General features: G+C 42.9%; 1 protein-coding gene across 1 annotated transcript in view; it reads left to right on the top strand.

Annotated features, from left to right (window-relative positions):
- The window catches only part of LOC133641130 (transmembrane protein 87A-like), a 53,156-nt gene that overhangs the window by 26,401 nt on the left and 187 nt on the right, over window positions 1-26,568 (top strand). The window contains exons 10-18 of the mRNA XM_062035013.1: window positions 2,315-2,408; window positions 6,144-6,217; window positions 6,317-6,423; window positions 8,465-8,523; window positions 8,589-8,692; window positions 8,763-8,839; window positions 19,388-19,452; window positions 23,695-23,747; window positions 26,534-26,564. Of these exons, the coding sequence (XP_061890997.1) occupies window positions 2,315-2,408; window positions 6,144-6,217; window positions 6,317-6,423; window positions 8,465-8,523; window positions 8,589-8,692; window positions 8,763-8,839; window positions 19,388-19,452; window positions 23,695-23,747; window positions 26,534-26,564 (664 nt within the window). The remainder of the gene's footprint in view (window positions 1-2,314; window positions 2,409-6,143; window positions 6,218-6,316; window positions 6,424-8,464; window positions 8,524-8,588; window positions 8,693-8,762; window positions 8,840-19,387; window positions 19,453-23,694; window positions 23,748-26,533; window positions 26,565-26,568) is intronic.

The raw sequence follows: 26,568 nt of genomic DNA, 5'->3' as shown, positions 1-26,568 counted from the left end.
ATAAGTAAGAACTTTACACTACTTTATATTAGAAATGGCAACATGAATGTCACATGACAAGAAGATAGAGAAAAAGAAGAAGCTTATTGACTACGGTGTCGGCACGGACTACAATGGCGGATGCGCGCAGTTTTTTAGGATTTATGCAGATCCCAAATACAGATCAGCAGGTACCAGAAGGTAAGAAAAGTTGCTTTTAGGTGCTGATAGATTTTTGATGTCTATACATGGAACATATAAAATGTGGGTGGTTTACTTGAGTCATATTGCAGTCTACACGTATCTCTTATGTGTGACTGCCATCTACTGGTCACACTTATCATTACACCATGCACCAAATCAAATTGCTTCGAGGTCGGTAAGCAAAACCAGAATTATTCCGTACATTAGGCGCACCGGGTTATAAGGCGCACTGTCCAGTTTTGAGGGGGGGGTAGAAGATTTTAAATGCGCCTTATAGTCCGGAAAATAGGGTAATTCCAACATTTAGGGAGGACGGAATGTGCAGCCTGTGTTACATTGTACAATTAGAAAAAGAGCAAACCAATATAATATAAGAAAAATATATATGTTAATACTAATAACACACATTTGTTTTTAAGTATATGTATAACATATTTTAGCCTTTTTAGCCTCTAAAGCAAGGGTCACCAATGCGGTGCCCGCGGGCACCAGGTAGCCCGTAAGGACCAGATGAGTAGCCCGCCGGCCTGTTCTAAAAATAGCTCAAAGAGCAGCACTTACCAGTGAGCTGCATCTATTTTTTAAATTTTATTTATTTACTAGCAAGCTGGTCTCGCTGTGCTCGACATTTTTAATTCTAAGAGAGACAAAACTCAAATATAATGTGAAAATCCAAGAAAATATTTTAAAGACTTGGTCTTCACTTGTTTAAATAAATTCATTATTTTTTTTACTTTGCTTCTTATAACTTTCAGAAAGACAATTTTAGAGAAAAAAAATACAACCTAAAAAATGATTTTAGGATTTTTAAACACATATACCTTTTTACCTTTTAAATTCCTTCCTCTTATTTCCTGACAATTTAAATCAATGTTCAAGTAATTTTTTTTTTTATTATTGTAAAGAATAATAAATAAATTTTAATTTAATTCTTCATTTTAGCTTCTGTTTTTTCGACGAAGAATATTTGTGAAATATTTCTTCAAACTTATCATGATTAAAATTCGAAAAAATTATTCTGGCAAATCTAGAAAATCTGTAGAATCAAATTTAAACCTTATTTCAAAGTCTTTTGAATTTCTTTTAACATTTTTGTTCTGGAAAATCTAGAAGAAATAACGATTTGTCTTTGTTAGAAATATAGCTTTGTCCAATTTGTTATATATTCTAACAAAGTGCAGATTGGATTTTAACCTATTTAAAACATGTCATCAAAATTCTAAAATGAATCTTAATCAGGAAAAATTACTAATGATGTTCCATAAATTATTTTTTTTATTTTTTCAAAAATATTCGAATTAGCTAGTTTTTCTCTTCTTTTTTTCGGTTGAATTTTGAATTTTAAAGAGTCGAAATTGAAGATAAACTATGTTTCAAAATTTAACTGTCATTTTTTTCTTGTTTTTTCCTCTTTTAAACTGTTCAATTAAGTGTAAATATCATTAATTATTAATAATAACATAGAGTTAAAGGTAAATTGAGCAAATTGGCTATTTCTGGCAATTTATTTAAGTGTGTATCAAACTGGTAGCCCTTCGCATTAATCACTACCCAAGAAGTAGCTCTTGCTTTCAAAAAGGTTGGTGACCCCTGCTCTAAAGGCTCTTATTTCCAAAATGGTGTACACTACTGAATTGGGGTCTTATGGCCGCTTATGTGGACACTTATACTGCCATCTGGTGGTGTCAGAAGAGTATAACATACAATAGAATTTTGAAAAAAAAAAGTGTAAAAATAAGACTTAGCATGTCACTAAACATGAAGTACACATGTGTGTACTTATGGACTAAGTACATCATTTCAAAAGATGGTTCTTAGTTTTTATTCTGATTAGGGTCCAATAAGCCCAAATAGCAAAGAGAAATTAAAGAAGCATGTAAACAAACAGCTTGGGCCTTAAATTAAAGAAAATGTATGCACTGTCGACGGCTATGCAAAATATATGATGATGTCATATTGCCCGTGCACAAAGCCACGCCCCCACTGCCACAGATATACTGTATATTGGCAATTATGGAGAGTAATGTTTGGGCTGTACTCAGTTTGGTCAGATACTTGGCCTGGATTATGTTGTTGGTGTTCATGCATTACATCACAAATTGAATTGAGGGATGATATTTGTCTCATTCAGGCCCAGGTTAGGAACCACAGTGCACCGGCTGGCAGCCGTTGGGCTTCTTTACCTCCTCTTCTCTTCAGTGGAGGGCGTGCTGAGAGTGACGGGGGTAAGTGTCATTCCTTTCACGGTTTTCTCCTCATTTCAGCATATTTGTGGCCTTCAAGTGTGTGTGTGCGCAGTTTGTGTTTTTCTGCACACTAAATCATGTCAGCTTTCAAAGCCCTTGTGGTAAATACGTGTGACCAAAACAACGGTAATCAGTTGTAATACCAGTTTCCACCACTTGTGGCAGTAATGACCATATGAAACAAACAAAAGAAGTCTGGAGCTAAAGTCGGAGAAAAGCTTAAGCGCACAAATCATGACTAAAGTGGTGACACTGTGATTTAATTGGCTCTTAAATTGTATTGACAGTTTATTTAAAGGCCTACTGATACTGAAAGCCACTACTAGCGACCACGCAGTCTGATAGTTTATATATCAATGATGAAATCTTAACATTGCAACACATGCCAACTTATAAAGTGACATTTTAAATTTCCCGGGGAACTTCCGGTTCAAAACGCCTTTGGAGGATGACGTATGCACGTGACGTCGCGAGGTCCACGGAAGTGTTTGGACCCTATTGGACACTCTGCTTTCTTCGACAAAATTCCACAGTATTCTGGACATCTGTGTTGGTGAATCTTTTGCAATTTGTTTAATGAACAATGGAGGCTGCAAAGAAGAACGTTGTAGGTGGGATCGGTGTATTAGCGGCTGGCTGCAGCAACACAACAAGGAGGACTTTGTTGTATAGCAGACGCCAGCGCCGGCGACCTCACCTTGACTTCCTACGTCTCCGGGCCGCCGACCGCATCGTCGATCGCTGGAACGCAGGTGAGCACGGGTGTTGAGCAGATGAGGGCTGGCTGGCGTAGGTGGAGCGCTAATGTTTTTATCATAGCTCTGACGAGGTCCCGTTGCTAGGTTAGCGTCGTTAGCAACAGCATTGCCAGGCTTCGACGGGCGGCACAGCATTAACCGTGTATTTACATGTCCAGTGTTTGGTTCGGTGTCTCCTGATAGTAGTATTGTTGATCTTCTGTCTATCCTTCCAGTCAGGGATTTATTTATTTTGTTTCTATCTGCATTTGAGACAGATGCTATCACGTTAGCTCATGCTAAAGAGCTTCGTCGATGTATTGTCGTGGAGATAAAAGTCACTGTGAATGTCCATTTGGCGTTCTCGACTCTCATTTTCAAGAGGATATAGTATCCCAGGTGGTTTCAAATACAAATCCGTGATCCACAATAGAAAAAGGAGAGAGTGTGGAATCCAATGAGCCAGCTTGTACCTACCGTAATTTCCGGACTATAAGCCGCACCTGACTATAAGCCGCACCAGCTAAATTGAGGGGAAAAGACAGATTGCTCCATATATAAGCCGCACCCGACTATAAGCCGCAGGGTTTTGATGTGTAATTAGCGTAGTATATAGGGGTTCCTGCTACCACGGAGGGGATTGTCGGGACAGAGATGACTGTTTGGGAACGCAAAGCGTCCCATTTATTAACAATAAATCTTTCAATCAAACTTTCACATCTTTGACATGGCGAACAGCATTCGTGCAGAGTACAAATAATACAACGCTGCAAAGTAATACAAAGTGCTCGCCTGTACGTTATCAAAATAACCAGCCTACCGGTATATGAAAAGTCAGTCTTTAATCATTGTGTCATCGTCTTCCTCCTGCGTACTAAAACCACCGAAATCCTCTTCGTCGGTGTCGGAGAAGAACAGGCCGTATATAAGCCGCACCCTTGTATAAGCCGCACCCTTGTATAAGCCGCAGGGACCAGAACGAGGGGAAAAAGTAGCGGCTTATAGTCCGGAAATTACGGTAGTTACGGTCAGAGCGAAAAAAGATATCTCTTGAACTGCATTCTAGTCCGTCACTCTAACGTTCCTCATCCACGAATCTTTCATCCTCGCTCAAATGAATGGGGTAATCGTCGCTTTCTCGCTCCGAATATCTCTCGCTCCATTGTAAACAACGGGGAATCGTGAGCAGCACTACCGCTTGTGACGTCACGCTACTTCCGGTAGGGGCGCGGTTTTTTTTATTGTCAGCGAGCAAAAGTTGCGAACTTTATCGTCGATTTTCTCTACTAAATCCTTTCAGCAAAAATATGGCAATATCGCGAAATGATCAAGTATGACACATAGCATGGATCTGCTATTCCCGTTTAAATAAAAAAAATTCATTTCAGTAGGCCTTTAAGAAACACAAATTGTATTTATGACTAATTTAGTTAGAATTTAGGTCAACCATTATTTATTGAAATATTTATTTATGAGAACTTTAAAGGCCTACTAAAATGAATTTTTTTTATTTAAACGGGGATAGCAGATCTATTCTGTGTCATACTTGATCATTTCGCGATATTGCCATATTTTTGCTGAAATGATTTAGTATAGAACAACGACGATAAAGATTGCAACTTTTGGTATCTGATAAAAAAAAGGCTTGCCCCTACCGGAAGTAGCGTGACGTAGTCAATTGAACATATACGCAAAGTTCCCTATTGTTTACAATGATGGCCGCTGAAATAAGAGAGAGATTCGGACCAAGAAAGCGACAATTTCCCCATTAATTTGAGCGAGGATGAAAGATTTGTGGATGAGTAAAGTGCAAGTGAAGGACTAGTGGGGAGTTGAAGCGATTCAGATAGGGAAGATGCTGTGAGAGTGACCTGATATTCAGCTGGGAATGACTACAACAGTAAATAAACACAAGACATATATATACTCTATTAGCCACAACACAACCAGGCTTATATTTAATATGCCACAAATTAATCCTGCATAAAAACACCTACGTGTTTGTTATGCTAGCTCCTAGCTCCTCTGCTAGCTCCTAGCTCCATAGAACGCGCCAATACAATTCAAACACCTGATCAACACACACAATCACTCAGACCAAAAGACCGTTCACCTAACCCAAGGTTCATAAAGCTTATATATTTTAAAAAAGTTACGTACATACGCAAAAAAAAAGTTGCGCACATACGGTCAAGCGATCAAATGTTTAGAAGCCAAAGCTGCATACTCACGGTAGCACGTCTGTGTCTTTGTCATCCAAATCAAAGTAATCCTGGTAAGAGTCTGTGTTGTCCCAGTTCTCTACAGGCGTCTGTGTATCCAAGTCAAAAGTCCTCCTGGTTAGAGTCTCTGTTATCCGAGTTCTTCCATCTTGACTGCATCTTTCGGGAATGTAAACAAAGACGCGCCGGCTGTGTACTGTTGTTGCTGACTTCATTCGAAAAATACGTCCGTTTCGCACCGACAACTTTCTTCTTTGCTTGCTCAGCTTCTTTCTCCATAATGCAATGAACATAATTGCAACAGATTCACGAATACAGATGTCCAGAATACTGTGGAATTATCAAATGAAAACAGAGCTTTGTCGTATTGGCTTCAATGTGGAAGGCATACCCGTGTTCCCCGGGTTACGTCACGCGCATACGTCATCCTCAGAGGCGTTTCGAACCGGAAGTTTAGCGGCAAATTTAAAATATCACTTTATAAGTTAACCCGGCCGTATTGGCATGTGTTATAATGTTAAGATTTCATCATTGATATATAAACTATCAGACTGCGTGGTCGCTAGTAGTGGCTTTCAGTAGGCCTTTAATTATTGTTTAGTTATGTATTTAATAATTATTTACTTGCTCATGTATTTATTTACTTGAATAGAGAACAAAAACTCCTTTTCAGACATGCTTGTATTGGGACAACTGGAAATATGCGATGATTTATTATTCGAAATAAACTGACACCAACCATCTGGCTTCTCCAGGGTTTCTATGGGACGGTTGCCCTGGTGGCCAATCTCAGCTTGTCCCTCATTGACTCCTGCGTCATGTGGTGGATATCCTTCAGACATCTTGACGTCCTCCCATCACACACTGTCGTGTTTAACGCTGTGTAGTTTGAAGTTGATGTTATGTTCTCCCTGACTCGGCGCCACATCTTCATCAGTCTGTCGCAGACCACCCGGCTGCTGAAGCTGCGCAGGAACGTGGTGAAGCTCTCCTTGTACCAACACTTCACCAACACGCTCATCTTCTCCGTGGTCGGTGGGTGTCACGCCTGGACATTGTTTATGTTTAAGGCAGTGTTTTTCAACCGTTTCTGACACAGGGCACATTTTTTTGCGTTGAAAAAATGCGGAGGCACACCACCGGCAGAAATCATTAAACAGCCAAACTCAGTTGACCAGTAAAGTGGTTGTTGGATACGACTTTATGGCATAACCAAGCATGCATGACTATAGCTCTTGTCTCAAAGTAGGTGTACTGTCACCACCTGTCACATCACACTAGGGCTGCAACAACTAATCGATTAAATCGATTAAAATCGATTATAAAAATAGTTGCCGATTAATTTAGTCATCGAATCGTTGGATCTATGCTATGCGCATGCGCAGAGGCTTTTAAAAAAAAAAAGATTATTTTTTTTATTTATTTATTTTTTTTAAATAAACCTTTATTTATAAACTGCAACATTTACAAACAGCTGAGAAACAATAATCAAAATAAGTATGGTGCCAGTATGCTGTTTATTTTTCAATAAAATACTGGAAAGGATAGAAATGTAGTTTGTCTCTTTTATCCGATTATTAATCGATTAATCGAAGTAACAATCGACAGATTAATCGGTTATCAAATTAATCGTTAGTTGCAGCCCTACATCACACTCTGACTTATTTGGACTTTTTTGTGTTTTATTTCTTGTCTTGCGCTCCTATTTTGGCGGCTTTTTCTCTTTTTTGGGTATTTTCCTGTAGCAGTTTCATGTCTTCCTTTTGAGCGATATTTCACGCATCTACTTTGTTTTAGCAATCAAGAATATTTCAGTTGTTTTTATCCTTTTTTGTGGGGACATTGTTGATTGTCATGCCATGTTCGGATGTACTTTGTGGACGCCGTCTTTGCTCCACAGTAAGTCTTTGCTGTCGTCCAGCATTCTGTTTTTGTTTACTTTCTAGCCAGTTCAGTTTTACCGTATTTTTCGGAGTATAAGTCGCTCCGGAGTATAAGTCGCACCGGCCGAAAATGCATAATAAAGAAGGAAAAAAACATATATAAGTCGCACTGGAGTATAAATCGCATTTTTTGGGGGAAATGTATTTGATAAAAGCCAACACCAAGAATAGACATTTGAAAGGCAATTCAAAATAAATAAAGAATAGTGAACAACAGGCTGAATAAGTGTACGTTATATGAGACATAAATAACCAACTGGTATGTTAACGTAACATATTATGGTAAGAGTCATTCAAATAACTATAACATATAGAACATGCTATACGTTTACCAAACAATCTGTCACTCCTAATCGCTAAATCCCATGAAATCTTATACGTCTAGTCTCTTACGTGAATGAGATCAATAATATTATTGGATATTTTACGCTAATGTGTTAATCATTTCACACATACACTACCGTTCAAAAGTTTGGGGTCACCCAAACAATTTAGTGTTCGAGCCTTCATTTCTAAGAACAAGAATAGACTGTGGAGTTTCAGATGAAAGTTCTCTTTTTCTGGCCATTTTGAGCGTTTAATTGACCCCACAAATGTGATGCTCCAGAAACTCAATCTGCTCAAAGGAAGGTCAGTTTTGTAGCTTCTGTAACGAGCTAAAGTGTTTTCAGATGTGTGAATATGATTGCACAAGGGTTTTCTAATCCTCAATTAGCCTTCTGAGCCAATGAGCAAACACATTGTACCATTAGAAAACTGGAGTGATAGTTGCTGCTCTATACACCTATGTAGATATTGCACCAAAAAGCAGACATTTGCAGCTAGAATAGTCATTTACCACATTAGCAATGTATAGAGTGTGTTTCTGTAAAGTTAAGACTAGTTTAAAGTTATCTTCATTGAAAAGTACAGTGCTTTTCCTTCAAAAATAAGGACATTCCAATGGGACCCCAAACTTTTGAACGGTAGTGTAAGTCGCTCCTGAGTATATGTCGCACACCCAGAAAACTATGAAAAAAACGTATAGTCCGAAAAATACGGTAGGTGGAATGAGATCATCTCCCATGGCACACCAGACTGTATCTCTCGGCACACTGGTGTTTAAGGTTTAATGTGTCTAAATGTGTCCGCAGCATCCATCATATTCATCATATGGACCACCAAAGTCTTCAAGCTGGTGGACTGCCAGAAGGTGTGTTTATTGTGAGCATCAATCCTCGCATGCACTAATATTCTGTCCCCTCCTTCTGTCCACAGAGTTGGAGGGACTTGTGGGTGGACGACGCCTTCTGGCGTCTCCTCTTCTCCACCATCCTTCTGGTCATCATGGTGCTGCTGCGGCCCTCCGCCAACAGCCAGAGGTCCCTTTCCACTGTCGTCCCCAACTCGTACAGGGTGATGTCACAGCCTTGGCTTTGTGCTTCCTCTCAGGTTCTCCCACTCGCCTCTGATCGACGAGGACGACGAAGAGGATGACGCCAAGGAGCCCATGTTGAATGAAGCATTTGGTATGTAAGACATGGTAACACCCGTCAACACAATATCTTGCAATTGTTCATGTTCCCCTTTTGTGGCCGCTTGGCAGAATTCATTAAGAGTTGAAGTCCCACCAATATACACAAGCAGTGAAGTAGTCACCTTGTGTAAATGGTAAATAAAAAGAGAATACAACAAATCCTTTTCAACTTATATTCAATAGAATAGACTGCAAAGACAAGATATTTCATGTTCACACTGAGAAACTTTCTTATTTTTGGCAAATATTAGCTCATTTGGAATTTGATGGCTGCAACATGTTTCAAAAAAGCTGGCACAAGTGGCAAAAAAGAGTGAGAAAGTTGAGGAATGCTCATCAAAGACTTATTTGGAACATCCCACAGGTGAACAGGCTAATTGGGAACAGGTGGGTGCCATGATTGGGTATAAAGGCAGCTTCCAGTCGTTCACAAACAAGGACGGGGCGAGGGTCACCACTTTGTCAACAAATGCCTGAGCAAATTGTTGAACAACAACATTTCTCAACAAGGAATTTAGGTATTTCACCATCTACGCTCCGTAATATCATCAAAAGGTTGAGAGAATGTGGAGAAATCACTGCAGGTAAGCCATGATATTACACACCTTGGATCCCTCAGGCGCTACTGCATCAAAAAGCCACATCAGTGTGTAAAGGATATCACCACACGGGCTCAGGGACACTTCAGAAAACCACTGTCAGTAACTACAGTCGGTCGCTACATCTGTAAGTGCAAGTTAAAACTCTACTATGCAAAGCCAAAGCCATTTATCAACAACACCCAGAAACCGAGCTCATCTAAGATGGACTGATGCAAAGTGGAAAAGTCTTCTGTGGTCTGACGAGTCCAAGGTTCAAAATGTTTTTGGTAACCGGGGACCAAAGAGGAAAAGAACCATCCGGACTGTTCTAGGGTGAAAGTGTAAAAGGCAGCATGTGTGATGGTATGGGGGTGTATTAGTGTGTGATGGTATGGGGGTGTATTAGTGTGTGATGGTATGGGGGTGTATTAGTGTGTGGTGGTATGGGGGTGTATTAGTGTGTGGTGGTATGGGGGTGTATTAGTGTGTGATGGTATGGGGGTGTATTAGTGTGTGATGGTATGGGGGTGTATTAGTGTGTGGTGGTATGGGGGTGTATTAGTGATTAGTGTGTGATGGTATGGGGTTGTATTAGTGTGTGATGGTATGGGGGTGTATTAGTGTGTGATGGTATGGGGGTGTATTAGTGTGTGATGGTATGGGGGTGTATTAGTGATTAGTGTGTGATGGTATGGGGGTGTATTAGTGTGTGATGGTATGGGGGTGTATTAGTGTGTGATGGTATGGGGGTGTATTAGTGGCCAAGACATGGGTAACTTACACATCTGTGAAGGCACCATTAATGCTGAAAGGTACATACAGCTTTTGGAGCAACATATGTTGTTATCATGGACGCCCCTGCTTATTTCAGCAAGACGACGCCAAGCCAGGTGTTACATCAACGTGGCTTCATAGTAAAAGAGTGTGGGTACTAGACTGGCCTGCCTGTAGTCCAGACATTGAAAATGTGTGCAGGCTAAAATATGAGAAGGGAGACTGTTGAACAACTTAAGCTGTACATCAAGCAAGAATGGGAAATAATTCCACTTCAAAAATGTGTCTCCTCACTTCCCAAACCTTTACTGAGTGTTGTTAAAAGGAAAGGCCATGTAACACACTGGTAAAAATGCCTTTTTCGACATGTGTTGCTGCCATTACATTCTAACTTCATGATTTTTTGCATAAAATAGCAAAGTTTCTCAGTGTGAACATGAACTATCTTGTCTTTGCAGTCTAATCAATTGAATATAAGTTGAAAAGGATTTGTTGTATTCTGTTTTTATTTAGCATTTACACGACGTGACAACTTCACTGCTTTTGGCTTTTGGCCCCCAGACACATTTTTCTCTAAATGTGCCCCCCCCCGAGTCAAAATAATTGCCTGGGCCTGGCCTAGGTCCATTTTCTTAGTGTCAAATGGGTACCATCTGTTTGGAAATGCCACAAGAAAAGTGGCATAAATAAATAATATCATGGACCTCACATGAAGGGGAAAGTGGCCCATTATTCACAATCCTAACGTACGGTGAGACAAGAAGACGTATGACTTTCTTTTTTCATGCCTTCTAATTTGCAGTCATGTGAAATGTGCCGTGTTTTTAAACATACATTTTTGTGCCGTTATTTTTGTAATGGAATATTGTAGCGTGTCAGGACGGTAGTCGCAGGAGGCGAGTCAAAAGAGGGCGCTAATTCTTTTAATGACTCTGACTTTGTTTTCATATCAGCAGTCGAGCAGCATCTATACACCTGTAGCTTCTCGGCGCAGCAACACGCAAGATTGGAAATGTGTTTGTGAAAACCCGTGTGACCGGAAGTGTCTAGCAATAACAAGGTGAATTATGTAAACCTCCTTCAATATGCAGCTACTACTACGCTGGTCCTCTTGCTTAAGTGCCGCACTGCATTGCTGGTCACGTGTTTGTAAAGCTGGCTAGTTAGCATAGCATCATCTAGCGAATAACAACTGCTGCTAATCATGGCAGACTTCATGAGAGACAACAACAAATACTTTGGGACAAATGATGGTCTAGAACCGTAAGTTTTTGAGCCTGAATATAGGGAGGATGAGCTACAAGTTTTAGAAGCAGTTCCAATGATACTGAAACACAAATCATCAAGTAGCAGTATTGCTAAGTGCTAAACAAGGACGACTAACATAATGAAACAATCGCTTACTGTCTGCTCTCACTGTGATGCTGACGTTTTGGGATGTATATGTCTTTCAGCACCAGACTTGCACTCCCCAGTTAGATGATCATCATAATCCTCAAGTATAAATTGCCGTGAGCAAACGAGGGTTTTGTCTAGAGATGTCCGATAATATCGGCAGACCGATATTATCGGCCAATAAATGCGTTAAAATGTAATATCGGAAATTATCGGTATCGTTTTTTTTATTATCACTATCGTTTTTTGGGGTTTTTTTTTGTTTTTTTATTAAATCCACATAAAAAACACAAGATACACTTACAATTAATGCACCAACCCAAAAAACCTCCCTCCTCATTCACACAAAAGGGTTGTTTCTTTCTGTTATTGATATTCTGCTTCCTACATTATATATCAATATATATCAATACAGTCTGCAAGGGATACAGTCCGTAAGCACACATGATTGTGCGTGCTGCTGCTCCACTAATAGTACTAACCTTTAACAGTTAATTTTACAAATTTTCATTCATTACTAGTTTCTATGTAACTGATTTTATATTGTTTTACTTTCTTTTTTATTCAAGAAAATGATTTTAATTTATTTATCTTATTTTATTTTATTCATTTTTTAAAAAAGTACCTTATCTTCACCATACCTGGTTGTCCAAATTAGGCATAATAATGTGTTAATTCCACGACTGTATATATCGGTTGATATCTGTATCGGTAATTAAAGAGTTGGACAATATCGGCATATCGGATATCGGCAAAAAGCCATTATCGGACATCCCTAGTTTTGTCACGTCTTCTTCACTGGAGGGCTTCCTGGTAGAAATTGAATGTCACAGTTGACCAACTTCTCGGTTTATGGCCACAACCTTTTTTCCTTTTTTCTATACATTAAATTTGAGGTCCTTTAAAAAATGTTGCGTATATGTTGACGTGTGTTGTAGTATTATCACCTTTGTCATTATCGGGGAACGCCATGACACAACGTAACTACAGTGCTACCTCGGTTTTTGTACATCACACTTTTAGCGTCTTTGTGAAATGTAAAGTATGCTAAACATTACGCCAAACCTTTTCCTTTCTCCTTCCTGTCCGAGCTTCACTGACTCACAAAGACTCACATTTCACTGACTCAAGGGTTGATGAAGAATCGAGTTTTACTGATTCACGAGTTGATGAAGGATCGAGTTTTACTGATTCACGGGTTGATGAAGATAAAGTTTTACTGATTCACGGGTTGCTGAAGATCAAGTTTTACTGATTCACGGGTTGATAAAGAATCAAGTTTTACTGATTCACGTGTTGATGAAGGATCAGGTTTTACTGATTCACGGGTTGATGAAGAATCAAGTTTTACTGATTCACGTGTTGATGAAGGATCGGGTTTTACTGATTCACGGGTTGATGAAGAATCAATTTTTACTGATTTACGGGTTGATGAAGGATCTGGTTTTACTGATTCACGAGTTGAGGAAGAATTGAGTTTTACTGATTCACGGGTTGATGAAGATCAAGTTTTACTGATTCACGAGTTGAGGAAGATCATGTTTTACTGATTCACGGGTTGATGAAGATTAAGTTTTACTGATTCATGGGTTGATGAAGATCAAGTTTTACTGATTCACGGGTTGATGAAGAATCGAGTTTTACTGATTCACGAGTTGATGAAGAATCGAGTTTTTCTGATTCACGAGTTGATGAAGAATCAAGTTTTACTGATTCAAGGGTTGATGAAGATCAAGTTTTACTGATTCACGAGTTGATGAAGATCAAGTTTTACTGATTCACGAGTTGATAAAGATCAAGTTTTACTGATTCACGGGTTGATGAAGAATCGAGTTTTACTGATTCACGTGTTGATGAAGAATCGGGTTTTACTGATTCACGGGTTGATGAAGAATCAAGTTTTACTGATTCACGAGTTGATGAAGATCAAGTTTTACTGATTCACAAGTTGCTGAAGATCAAGTTTTACTGATTCACGGGTTGATGAAGAATCGAGTTTTACTGATTCACGTGTTGATGAAGGATCGGGTTTTACTGATTCACGTGTTGATGAAGAATCACGTTTTACTGATTCACGGGTTGATGAAGAATTAAATTAGACTGATTTACAAGTTGATGAAGAACCAAGTTTCACTGAGTTTCGGGTTGACAAAGATCAAGTTTCATGTCTTCACAGATTGACGAGGAATAGAGTTTCACAGGTTGACAAGGAATAGGGTTTGTATGATTCACGGGTTGATAAAAAATTACGTTTCACTGATTCACAGGTTGAGAAGGAATCAGGTTTTAATGATTCACAGGCTGATGAAGACTAAAGTTCCACTGATTCATGGGTTGATGAAGAATTAAGTTCCACTGATTCACAGGCTGATGAAGACTAAAGTTCCACTGATTCATGGGTTGATGAAGAATTAAGTTCCACTGATTCACAGGTTGTCAAGGAATAAGGTTTTAATGATTCACAGGTTGATGAAGACTAAAGTTTCACTGATTCATGGCTTGATGAAGAATCAAGTTCCACTGATTCACAGAATAAAGTTCAACTGATTCATGGGTTATTGAAGACTCAAACTTACTGATTCAAGGGTTGACATGGAATGGAGTTTTACTTATCCACGGGTTGGTGAAGAATCAAGTTCCACTGATTTTACGGCTTAAAGAAGACTCAGATTTGCTGATTCACGGGTTGACATGGAATATAGTTTTACTGATTCATGGTGTTGATGAAGAATCAAGTTTCACGGGTTGACGAGGAATAGCGTTTCACTGATTCACGGGTTAATAAAGAAGCGAGTTATTGATTCACTGGCTGATGACTAATTGAATTTTGCTGATTCACGGGTTGACAAGGAACTGGGTTTTACTGATTCACAAGTTCATGAAGAATCGAGTCATTGATTCACAGGCTGATGAAGAATCTAGTTCCACTGATTCACGGGTTGATGAGGACTCAAGTTTTACTGATTCATGGTGTTGATGAAGAATCAAGTTTCACGGGTTGATGAGGAATAGTGTTTCACAGGTTAAAGAAGCGAGTTATTGATTCACAGGCTGATGAAGAATCAAGTTCCACTGATTCACGGGTTGATGAGGACTCAAGTTTTACTGACTAAAGAGTGCTCGATCCAGGCTCAAGTGTGACATTCAGGAATTGGTTGCGCATGTGTGAGATTCGGTGCATGCTCTTTGTGACTTGAGTGATTCAAGTACTCCATTCACTTCAGCAAGTGACTCATCAGAACCTGAGTGAGTAAAAGGAAACACCACAGTCTAGTTGGACGGTATTAAAACATGTGCATGGTGTTTGTTACAAAATAAGCTTCAAAATAAAAGCAATGGAACATAATTATAGTGGCTGTTTGGTTCCATAAGAATATAAAATATTGTAATGAGGACGATGCAGGATGACCTTGGCCAAAGCAGCAATTTGAATTGAGTCTAACCAGCCGACAGACACCACTGTCCCCTTTTCACACAGCCGACAGACGCCACTGTCCCCTTTTCACACAGCCGACAGACGCCACTGTCCCCTTTTCACACAGCCGACAGACGCCACTGTCCCCTTTTCACACAGCCGACAGACGCCACTGTCCCCTTTTCACACAGCCGACAGACGCCACTGTCCCCTTTTCACACAGCCGACAGACGCCACCGCCCCCTTTTCACACAGCCGACAGACGCCACCGCCCCCTTTTCACACAGCCGACAGACGCCACCGCCCCCTTTTCACACAGCCGACAGACGCCACCGCCCCCTTTTCACACAGCCGACAGACGCCACCGCCCCCTTTTCACACAGCCGACAGACGCCACCGCCCCCTTTTCACACAGCCGACAGACGCCACCGCCCCCTTTTCACACAGCCGACAGACGCCACCGTCCCCTTTTCACACAGCCGACAGACGCCACCGTCCCCTTTTCACACAGCCGACAGACGCCACCGCCCCCTTTTCACACAGCCGACAGACGCCACCGCCCCCTTTTCACACAGCCGACAGACGCCACCGCCCCCTTTTCACACAGCCGACAGACGCCACCGTCCCCTTTTCACACAGCCGACAGACGCCAATGCCCCCTTTTCACACAGCCGACAGACGCCACCGCCCCCTTTTCACACAGCCGACAGACGCCACCGTCCCCTTTTCACACAGCCGACAGACGCCACTGTCCCCTTTTCACACAGCCGACAGACGCCACTGTCCCCTTTTCACACAGCCGACAGACGCCACAGTCCCCTTTTCACACAGCCGACAGACGCCACTGTCCCCTTTTCACACAGCCGACAGACGCCACTGTCCCCTTTTCACACAGCCGACAGACGCCACTGTCCCCTTTTAACACAGCCGACAGACGCCACTGCCCCCTTTTCACACAGCCGACAGACGCCACTGCCCCCTTTTCACACAGCCGACAGACGCCACTGTCCCCTTTTCACACAGCCGACAGACGCCACTGCCCCCTTTTCACACAGCCGACAGACGCCACTGTCCCCTTTTCACACAGACGACAGACGCCACTGTCCCCTTTTCACACAGCCGACAGACGCCACTGTCCCCTTTTCACACAGCCGACAGACGCCACTGTCCCCTTTTCACACAGCCGACAGACGCCACTGCCCCCTTTTCACACAGCCGACAGACGCCACTGTCCCCTTTTCACACAGCCGACAGACGCCACTGTCCCCTTTTCACACAGCCGACAGACGCCACTGTCCCCTTTTCACACAGCCGACAGACGCCACTGTCCCCTTTTCACACAGCCGACAGACGCCACTGCCCCCTTTTCACACAGCCGACAGACGCCACTGCCCCCTTTTCACACAGCCGACAGACGCCACTGTCCCCTTTTCACACAGCCGACAGACGCCACTGTCCCCTTTTCACACAGCCGACAGAAGCCACTGTCCCCTTTTCACACAGCCGACAGAAGCCACTGTCCCCTTTTCACACAGCCGACAGACGCCACCGCCCCCTTTTCACACAGCCGACAGGCGCCACTGCCCCCTTTTCACACAGCCGACAGACGCCACTGTCCCCTTTTCACACAGCCGACAGACGCCACTGTCCCCTTTTCACACAGCCGACAGACGCCACAGTCCCCTTTTCACACAGCCGACAGACGCCACTGTCCCCTTTTCACACAGCCGACAGACGCCACTGTCCCCTTTTCACACAGCCGACAGACGCCACTGTCCCCTTTTCACACAGCCGACAGACGCCACTGTCCCCTTTTCACACAGCCGACAGACGCCACTGTCCCCTTTTCACACAGCCGACAGACGCCACTGTCCCCTTTTCACACAGCCGACAGACGCCACTGTCCCCTTTTCACACAGCCGACAGACGCCACTGTCCCCTTTTCACACAGCCGACAGACGCCACTGTCCCCTTTTCACACAGCCGACAGACGCCACTGTCCCCTTTTCACACAGCCGACAGACGCCACTGTCCCCTTTTCACACAGCCGACAGACGCCACTGTCCCCTTTTCACACAGCCGACAGATGCCACTGTCCCCTTTTCACACAGCCGACAGACGCCACTGTCCCCTTTTCACACAGCCGACAGACGCCACTGTCCCCTTTTCACACAGCCGACAGACGCCACTGTCCCCTTTTCACACAGCCGACAGACGCCACTGTCCCCTTTTCACACAGCCGACAGACGCCACTGTCCCCTTTTCACACAGCCGACAGACGCCACTGTCCCCTTTTCACACAGCCGACAGACGCCACTGCCCCCTTTTCACACAGCCGACAGACGCCACTGTCCCCTTTTCACACAGCCGACAGACGCCACTGTCCCCTTTTCACACAGCCGACAGAAGCCACTGTCCCCTTTTCACACAGCCGACAGACGCCACTGTCCCCTTTTCACACAGCCGACAGACGCCACTGTCCCCTTTTAACACAGCCGACAGACGCCACTGCCCCCTTTTCACAAAGCCGACAGACGCCACTGCCCCCTTTTCACACAGCCGACAGACGCCACTGTCCCCTTTTCACACAGCCGACAGAAGCCACTGTCCCCTTTTCACACAGCCGACAGAAGCCACTGTCCCCTTTTCACACAGCCGACAGACGCCACTGTCCCCTTTTCACACAGCCGACAGACGCCACTGTCCCCTTTTAACACAGCCGACAGACGCCACTGCCCCCTTTTCACACAGCCGACAGACGCCACTGCCCCCTTTTCACACAGCCGACAGAAGCCACTGCCCCCTTTTCACACAGCCGACAGACGCCACTGTCCCCTTTTCACACAGCCGACAGACGCCACTGCCCCCTTTTCACACAGCCGACAGACGCCACTGTCCCCTTTTCACACAGCCGACAGAAGCCACTGTCCCCTTTTCACACAGCCGACAGAAGCCACTGTCCCCTTTTCACACAGCCGACAGACGCCACTGTCCCCTTTTCACACAGCCGACAGACGCCACTGTCCCCTTTTAACACAGCCGACAGACGCCACTGCCCCCTTTTCACACAGCCGACAGACGCCACTGTCCCCTTTTCACACAGCCGACAGAAGCCACTGTCCCCTTTTCACACAGCCGACAGAAGCCACTGTCCCCTTTTCACACAGCCGACAGAAGCCACTGTCCCCTTTTCACACAGCCGACAGACGCCACTGTCCCCTTTTCACACAGCCGACAGACGCCACTGCCCCCTTTTCACACAGCCGACAGAAGCCACTGTCCCCTTTTCACACAGCCGACAGACGCCACTGCCCCCTTTTCACACAGCCGACAGACGCCACTGTCCCCTTTTCACACAGCCGACAGACGCCACTGTCCCCTTTTCACACAGCCGACAGACGCCACTATCCCCTTTTCACACAGCCGACAGACGCCACTGCCCCCTTTTCACACAGCCGACAGACGCCACTGCCCCCTTTTCACACAGCCGACAGACGCCACTGCCCCCTTTTCACACAGCCGACAGACGCCACTGACCCCTTTTCACACAGCCGACAGACGCCACTGACCCCTTTTCACACAGCCGACAGATGCCACTGCCCCCTTTTCACACAGCTCAGGAACCTCACACATAACCTTTGGGACTAAATTAGCATTGCATGAAAAATATGCACAAATGAAGGAAAACTAAGTCACCAACAAAAATATTGTATTATTTCCTGTCCTTCTTGTGTCTGTACAAAGTCACAAGTAAATGTGCAAGCAATTAGAAATGTGCATGTTTCCCATGTTGAAGACAATTGGGGGGAAAAAGGCAACTTTATAAAAGAATATCTCTTCCTTGTGTCACGTCCATCTTGAAGTTGAACATCAAAAGTTAAAACCCCAGTCTCTGTCTGAGGTGGTGTTACTTGCCGGAGGGCCAACAATGTGCTCCAGGTGGTGTTACTTGCTGGAGGGCCAACAATGTGCTCCAGGTGGTGTTACTTGCTGGAGGGCCAACAATGTGCTCCAGGGGCCTCTGCTTCTTGCTGAGAAGATCAAACCTTAGACAACAGTCAGACATTTTGGGGCCAAGCTTGTCGTCCTCGGTGGTGTTGTGTTGTTCACTCCCAGATGTGTAGCCATGTGTTGTTCACTCCCAGATGTGAGCCATGTGTTGTGTTGTTCACTCCCAGATGTGTAGCCATGTGTTGTTCACTCCCAGATGTGTAGCCATGTGTTGTTCACTCCCAGATGTGTGTTGATGTTGTGTTGTTCACTCCCAGATGTGTGTTGATGTTGTGTAGTTCACTCCCAGATGTGTGTTGATGTGGTGTTGTGTTGTTCACTCCCAGATGTGTGTTGATGTGGTGTTGTGTGTGACCTTTGACAGAGGGCATGAAGATGAGAGGTTCCAAGCCAGATGCAAACGGATCCCAGAAGCTGCTGAGCAAAGAGGTAATTACTCTACTTTATTCACCTTTCTCTCTCCCCACCTACACTTGTATTTGATGTCAACTCAATGATTCTCTACGTTTGGACGCCTTCTCCAGGCCTTTAACACGGGCGGAAAGTCCTCATATTTTTGCAGGCACGTCAGGTGTGGTGTAAAATGTCATATATTTGGGGTCCCAAAGGTGAAATGTTCAAATTGACTCTCTAGCGCCACCTTTTTAAAAATTGAAAGAAATGAGCCCCTCCTACCAGACGCACATAAAAGTCTCAGGAACATATATACCTGAAAACAAACAGGAAGTCCAGCATTGTGTTTTTGTTTACTTTGTAGCCAGTTCTGTTTGAATACATCCAAACTTAAGAGTGCGGGGTGCTGCGCTGTGTAGGGAAGCATGTATAGCATGTATAGCATTATAGCATGTATAGCATTATAGCATGTATAGCATTATAGCATGTATAGCATGTATAGCATTATAGCATTATAGCATGTATAGCATGTGTATCATGTATAGCATTATAGCATATATAGCATGTGTATCATGTATAGCATGTGTATCATGTATAGCATTATAGCATATATAGCATGTGTATCATGTATAGCATGTGTATCATGTATAGCATGTATAGCATGTATAGCATGTGTATCATGTATAGCATGTGTATCATGTATAGCATGTATAGCATGTACAGTGTGTATAGCCATGGTGCTACAGGGATGATATGTGAAACAACCATGCTCATCTGCATGACATGACGTGATGACCGATACTTTGTAGAGGTGGTATAGTACCGTGTATGATTCATTAGTATTGCGGTACTATTAGGGGTGTAACGGGTACACAGAAATTTGGGTTCGGTACGTACCTCGGTTTAGAGGTCACGGTTCGGTTCATTTTCGGTACAGTAAGAAAACAACAAAATATAAAATTTGGGGTTATTTATTTACCAAATTTGCAAAATCTTCCACCAAAAATATTTTTGTTAGTGTAATATTTGATGTAAAGTAATGGGAGCCTTGGATAGGTCAATAATTCATAATAACATTGATTTTGATTCAATATTATGTTTTGAGCAATGACAGTTTGAAAGAAAAAAAAACAGCTGTTTTATTAGTCAACATTGCAACTTTTTCTAAATGACATTTAACCTTTAAGCTTTTTTATTTCACTTTTGTTTATGTTTTTGTTCATTTGAATAGTATTTTTAGAATGTGCCGTGGGCCTTTAAAACATTAGCTGCAAATGGCCTCCGGGGCACACTTTTGACACCCCTGCTATAGATAATACAAAATTAAATGTGATAAATCTATGGATAAAAAGCAGAGCCTGGCGACGCATGCACGTTTATCATAACTCTCTCTCTCTCTGTCTCTGCCCCTCCCTCACCAATGCTGCCGTTTGTTTTGTTTTTAACCCCTTCTTAACCCTGAACGTACATTGAAAATACACGCAACCCTAACTCCAAATGCCGGACATTTGAGGCATTTAAGAAACTCTGCCCTGACAGCTCCGCAAAAGAGGACATGTCCGGTGAAAAGAGGACGTATGGTCAGTCTATCCTAGCCCGTTAGCTGCTAGCATGCCGTGTGTTGTGCCTCGGTGTGCATTGTTTACACAACCTGCGTTACGCTACTTAATATGTCCGTGTGGAAACTCGTTCGGTACACCTCCGAACTAAACCGGAACCCCCGTACTGAAACGGTTCAATACAAATACACGTACCGTTACACCCCTAGGTACTGTTGGAAGCAGATCAGAATCATATCCATATTTAATTGTTACTTCTTTCTAAAAACTCCTATAGTCATATTTACATCAGCTAATGTCTCGTGTGGTACAAAGTGCTTGGATTCGAGTGTCCTTGGTTAGAGTCAGAGCGCTGTTTATTCTCTTTGTTGAGACTGCCATTACATTCCTAAGATAAGGAGCACAGCTAGACTGGGGAAACAGCAGGCGGGGGACAGAGGGAAGATCACGGGACTTCCGGGGGTTTGAGGGGAGACCGAGCTAGACCGATCTGGACCGGGCTAGGGAACGCTTGGGTGCTGGGTTGGTCTCAGGTTTGTCCTCTAAGCTTTGAGAATAAACTACAAAATACCAACTATTGCCCGGAGATTGAATATAAACATCAGCGTATTGCCATAAAAAGAATCTGGGAGAGACTAGCAATTTGAATTCCCCATTGGAGGAATGCTGGTCAACGCAACAGTACTATACTAATGTACCAGTATACCGTACAACCCTGTTCCTTACACATGCTCCCATCTTCCTGAAATGTTTGGTGGTGGGCATCGGGAAGGATGTGGCCGCATGCGTCATACGTGCCTGTCGACTCGCATGAACGCCGCGGTGCAGAGGGCCCGTTTAATGCTGCTCGCAGCTTTCATATTTTTGGGATTTTTTACGAGGAACAAATATACATAGAGTTCATTGAGAAAAAATATATACTGTACAGTCGTGGCCAAACAGCTCCATTTTTGTTTCTTCTGACCACAGAACTTTCCTGCAGAAGTTCTTATCTTTGTCCATGTGATGTCAGATGGCACAACAATGGAGCTGTTTGGCCACAATACCCAGCAATATGTTTGGAGGGGAAAAGGTGAAGCCTTGAATCCCAGGAACACCAATCCTACCGTCAAGCATGGTGGTGGTAGTATTATGCTCTGGGCCTGTTTTGCTGCCAATGGAACTGCTGCTTTAAATGGGACAATGAAAAAGGAGGTTTAGCTCCAAATTGTTCAGGACAAGCTAAAATCATCAGCCCGGAGGTTGGGTCTTGTTGGGTGTGCCAACAGGACAATGACGTCAAAAGTGGTAAAGGAATGGCTAAATCAGGCTAGAATGAAGGTTTTAGAATGACCTGACTTAAAGGTGTGGACAATGCTGAAGTATGTCTTTGATACTGTCCTGTAGTATGAGTCAACTGTCTTTGATACTGTCCTGTAGTATGAGTCAACTGTCTTTGATACTGTCCTGTAGTATGAGTCAACTGTCTTTGATACTGTCCTGTAGTATGAGTCAACTGTCTTTGATACTGTCCTGCAGTATGAGTCAACTGTCTTTGATACCGTCCTGTAGTATGAGTCATATGTCTTTGATACTGTCCTGTAGTATGAGTCAACTGTCTTTGATACTGTCCTGTAGTATGAGTCAACTGTCTTTGTTACTGTCCTGTAGTATGAGTCAACTGTCTTTGATACTGTCCTGTAGTATGAGTCAACTGTCTTTGATACTGTCCTGTAGTATGAGTCAACTGTCTTTGATACTGTCCTGTAGTATGAGTCAACTGTCTTTGATACTGTCCTGTAGTATGAGTCAACTGTCTTTGATACCGTCCTGTAGTATGAGTCATATGTCTTTGATACTGTCCTGTAGTATGAGTCAACTGTCTTTGATACCGTCCTGTAGTATGAGTCAACTGTCTTTGATACCGTCCTGTAGTATGAGTCATATGTCTTTGATACTGTCCTGTAGTATGAGGCATGTGTCTTTGATACTGTCCTGTAGTATGAGTCATATGTCTTTGATACTGTCCTGTAGTATGAGTCAACTGTCTTTGATACTGTCCTGTAGTATGAGTCATATGTCTTTGATACTGTCCTGTAGTATGAGTCATATGTCTTTGATACTGTCCTGTAGTATGAGGCATGTGTCTTTGAAACTGTCCTGTAGTATGAGTCATATGTCTTTGATACTGTCCTGTAGTATGAGTCATGTGTCTTTGATACTGTCCTGTAGTATGAGTCATGTGTCTTTGATACTGTCCTGTAGTATGAGTCATATGTCTTTGATACTGTCCTGTAGTATGAGTCATGTGTCTTTGATACTGTCCTGTAGTATGAGTCATATGTCTTTGATACTGTCCTGTAGTATGAGTCATGTGTCTTTGATACTGTCCTGTAGTATGAGTCATGTGTCTTTGATACTGTCCTGTAGTATGAGTCATGTGTCTTTGATACTGTCCTGTAGTATGAGTCATGTGTCTTTGATACTGTCCTGTAGTATGAGTCATATGTCTTTGATACTGTCCTGTAGTATGAGTCATGTGTCTTTGATACTGTCCTGTAGTATGAGTCATGTGTCTTTGATACTGTCCTGTAGTATGAGTCATATGTATTTGTTACTGTCCTGTAGTATGACTCTTAGATAGTAGGAGGTCTGTGTGATGGCTTTAGCTCCTGTTCTTTGTACAAATAGCCAAATGTGGACTCTCCTTCTTTCACACCTTTCTGTCTCTTCAAACCAGGATGAAGATCTCAAATGGGTGGAGGAGAACATTCCCACAACCGTCGCTGACGTGTAAGTCTGACTTTTCCAAAAATATATCACTGGGACAACTAAAAAAGTTTGTGCGGGTGTTGCAAAAGCTTGGATTTTCTCATTTTGTTTTCAGAGTTTGAAAAATGCTTGAATTTAGGGTGAAGTGCTTTGAAGTCATCATATTTCTCCACAGTCGGACTCGATAGGCTCATTAGAAAATGGGAAAAGTTCACTTAAAAATGAAAGCTACAGGCTTTGCACGCGCCCTTACATTAGGTGGTTGTCATGTTGCGTCGCCCCCAAGAGGACAGGGGTGCATCATGTTGTCCTTTTAATGAACATTGGATGGAAAATACTAACTTTGGATAAAACTTGGACCTAATCCACCTGTAGCCTGCTGCAAAGTATGCTAACAGGAAATTAGTATGCACTTTTTGGACTTGTTTACATTCTCTACTTCAGTGTTTTCAACCACTGTGCCGTGGCACACTAGTGTGCCGTGGGAGATGATCTTATTTCACCTATTTGGCTTAAAAATATGTTTTGCAAAGCAGTAATTATAGTCTGCAAATGATGTGTTGTTGTTGAGTGTCGGCAGAGTAACCGTGTAATACTCTTCCATATCAGTAGGTGGCAGCAGGTAGCTAATTACTTTGTAGATGTGGGAAACAGCGGGAGGCAGGGTGCAGGTAAAAAGGTGTCTAATGCTTAAACCAAAAATAAACAAAAGGTGAGTGCCCCTGAGAAAAGGCATTGAAGCATAGGGAAGGCTATGCAGAACCAAACTAAAACTGAACTGGCTACAAAGTCAACAAAAACAGAATGCTGGACGACAGCAAAGACTTACTGTGGAGCAAAGACGGCGTCCACAAAGTACATCCGAACATGACGTGACAATCAACAATGTCCCCACAAAGAAGGATTAAAAACAACTGAAATATTCATGATTGCTAAAACTAAGTAGATGCGGGAAATATCGCTCAAAGGAAGACATGAAACCGCTACAGGAAAGCCACCTAAATAGGAGCGCAAGACAAGAAGTAGAACACAAAAAAGTCCAAATAAGTCAGGGTGTGATGTGACAGGTGGTGACAGTACACCTACTTTGAGACAAGAGCTATAGTCATGCATGCTTGGTTATGCTTTAAAGGCCTACTGAAATGACATTTTTTTATTTAAACGGGAATAGCAGATCCATTCTATGTGTCATACTTGATCATTTTGCGATATTGACATATTTTTGCTGAAAGGATTTAGTATAGAACAACGTCGATAAAGTTCGCAACTTTTGGTCTCTGATAAAAAAAAAACCTTGCCCCTACCGGAAGTAGCGTGACGTTGTCAGTTGTTCACTCCCTCATATTTTCCTATTGTTTTCAACGCAGCTAGAGCTATTCGGACCATTACCCCATTAATTTGAGCGAGGATGAAAGATTTGTGGATGAGGAACGTTAGAGTGACGGACTAGAATGCAGTGAAATACATGTTTTTTTTCCGCTCTGACCGTAACTTAGGTACAAGCTGGCTCATTGGATTCCACACTCTCTCCTTTTTCTATTGTGGATCACGGATTTGTATTTTAAAGCACCTGGGATACTATATCCTCTTGAAAATGAGAGTCCAGAACGCGAAATGGACATTTAAAGTGCCTTTTATCTCCACGACAATACATCGGCGAAACGCTTTAGCTACGAGCTAACATGATAGCATCGTGCTTTAATTGCATATAGAAACAAAAAAAATAAACCCCTGACTGGAAGGATAGATAGAAAATCAACAATACTATTAAACCGTGGACATGTAAATACACGGTTAATGCTTTCCAGGCTGGCGAAGGTTAACAATGCTGTGCTAACGACGCCATTGAAGCTAACTTAGCAACGGGACTGCACATTAGCTCTCCACCTACGCCAGCCAGCCCTCATCTACTCATCAACACCCGTGCTCACCTGCGTTCCAGCGATCGGCGGAAGGACGAAGGACTTCACCCGATGCGTTTGGCGGCCCGGAGACGTAGGAAGTCAAGGTGAGGTCGGCGGCTAGCGCGGCTAGCGCTCCAACAAAGTCCTCCTGGTTGTGTTGCTGTAGTCCGCTGCTAATACACCGATCCCACCTACAACTGTCTTCTTTGCAGCCTTCATTGTTCATTAAACAAATTGCAAAAGATGTCCAGAATACTGTGGAATTATGAAATGAAAACAGAGCTTTTTGTAAAGGATTCTACGGGGTACCATAACTTCCGTTACTCTGACTTCGTCACGTGCATACGTCATCATACCGCGACGTTTCAGCCGGATATTTCCCGGGAAGTTTAAAATGTCACTTTATAAGTTAACCCGGCCGTATTGGCATGTGTTGCAATGTTAAGATGTCATCATTGATATATAAACTATCAGACTGCGTGGTCGCTAGTAGTGGCTTTCAGGAGGCCTTTAAAGTCGTATCCAACAACCACTTTTTACTGTCAACTGAGTTTAGTTTCTGAATAGTTTCTGCTGGTGGTGTGCCTCCGCATGTTTTCAACGCAAGAAATGTGTCTTGGCTCCAAAAAGGTTGAAAAACACCGACCTACTTAACGTGTCTGAGTGAAAGCAAACAAGTTCCATTTTGTCCTTTTGGTTAATTGCATTGAAATGATTACATCATCAGACTTGTTTGTACTGTACAACGTTTCATTTGTAACCTTTGTCACAACTTGGAGCTGAGGTCATATGCACCATTGTCTACTTTCTACACAACATGCTTGTATGCATTTCTTGCTACTTCACCGTTTCTCACCCAATGTTTGCCTCCGGTTAATCCTTTGCCACGGCCTCTCTCCACAGCGCCTTGCCTGCCATGCTGGATGAGGAAGAGGTAA

Source organism: Entelurus aequoreus, linkage group LG23 (assembly GCF_033978785.1).
Source record: "Entelurus aequoreus isolate RoL-2023_Sb linkage group LG23, RoL_Eaeq_v1.1, whole genome shotgun sequence".
NCBI lineage: Eukaryota > Metazoa > Chordata > Actinopteri > Syngnathiformes > Syngnathidae > Entelurus > Entelurus aequoreus.
This window is presented reverse-complemented; position numbering and strand designations above follow the sequence as displayed.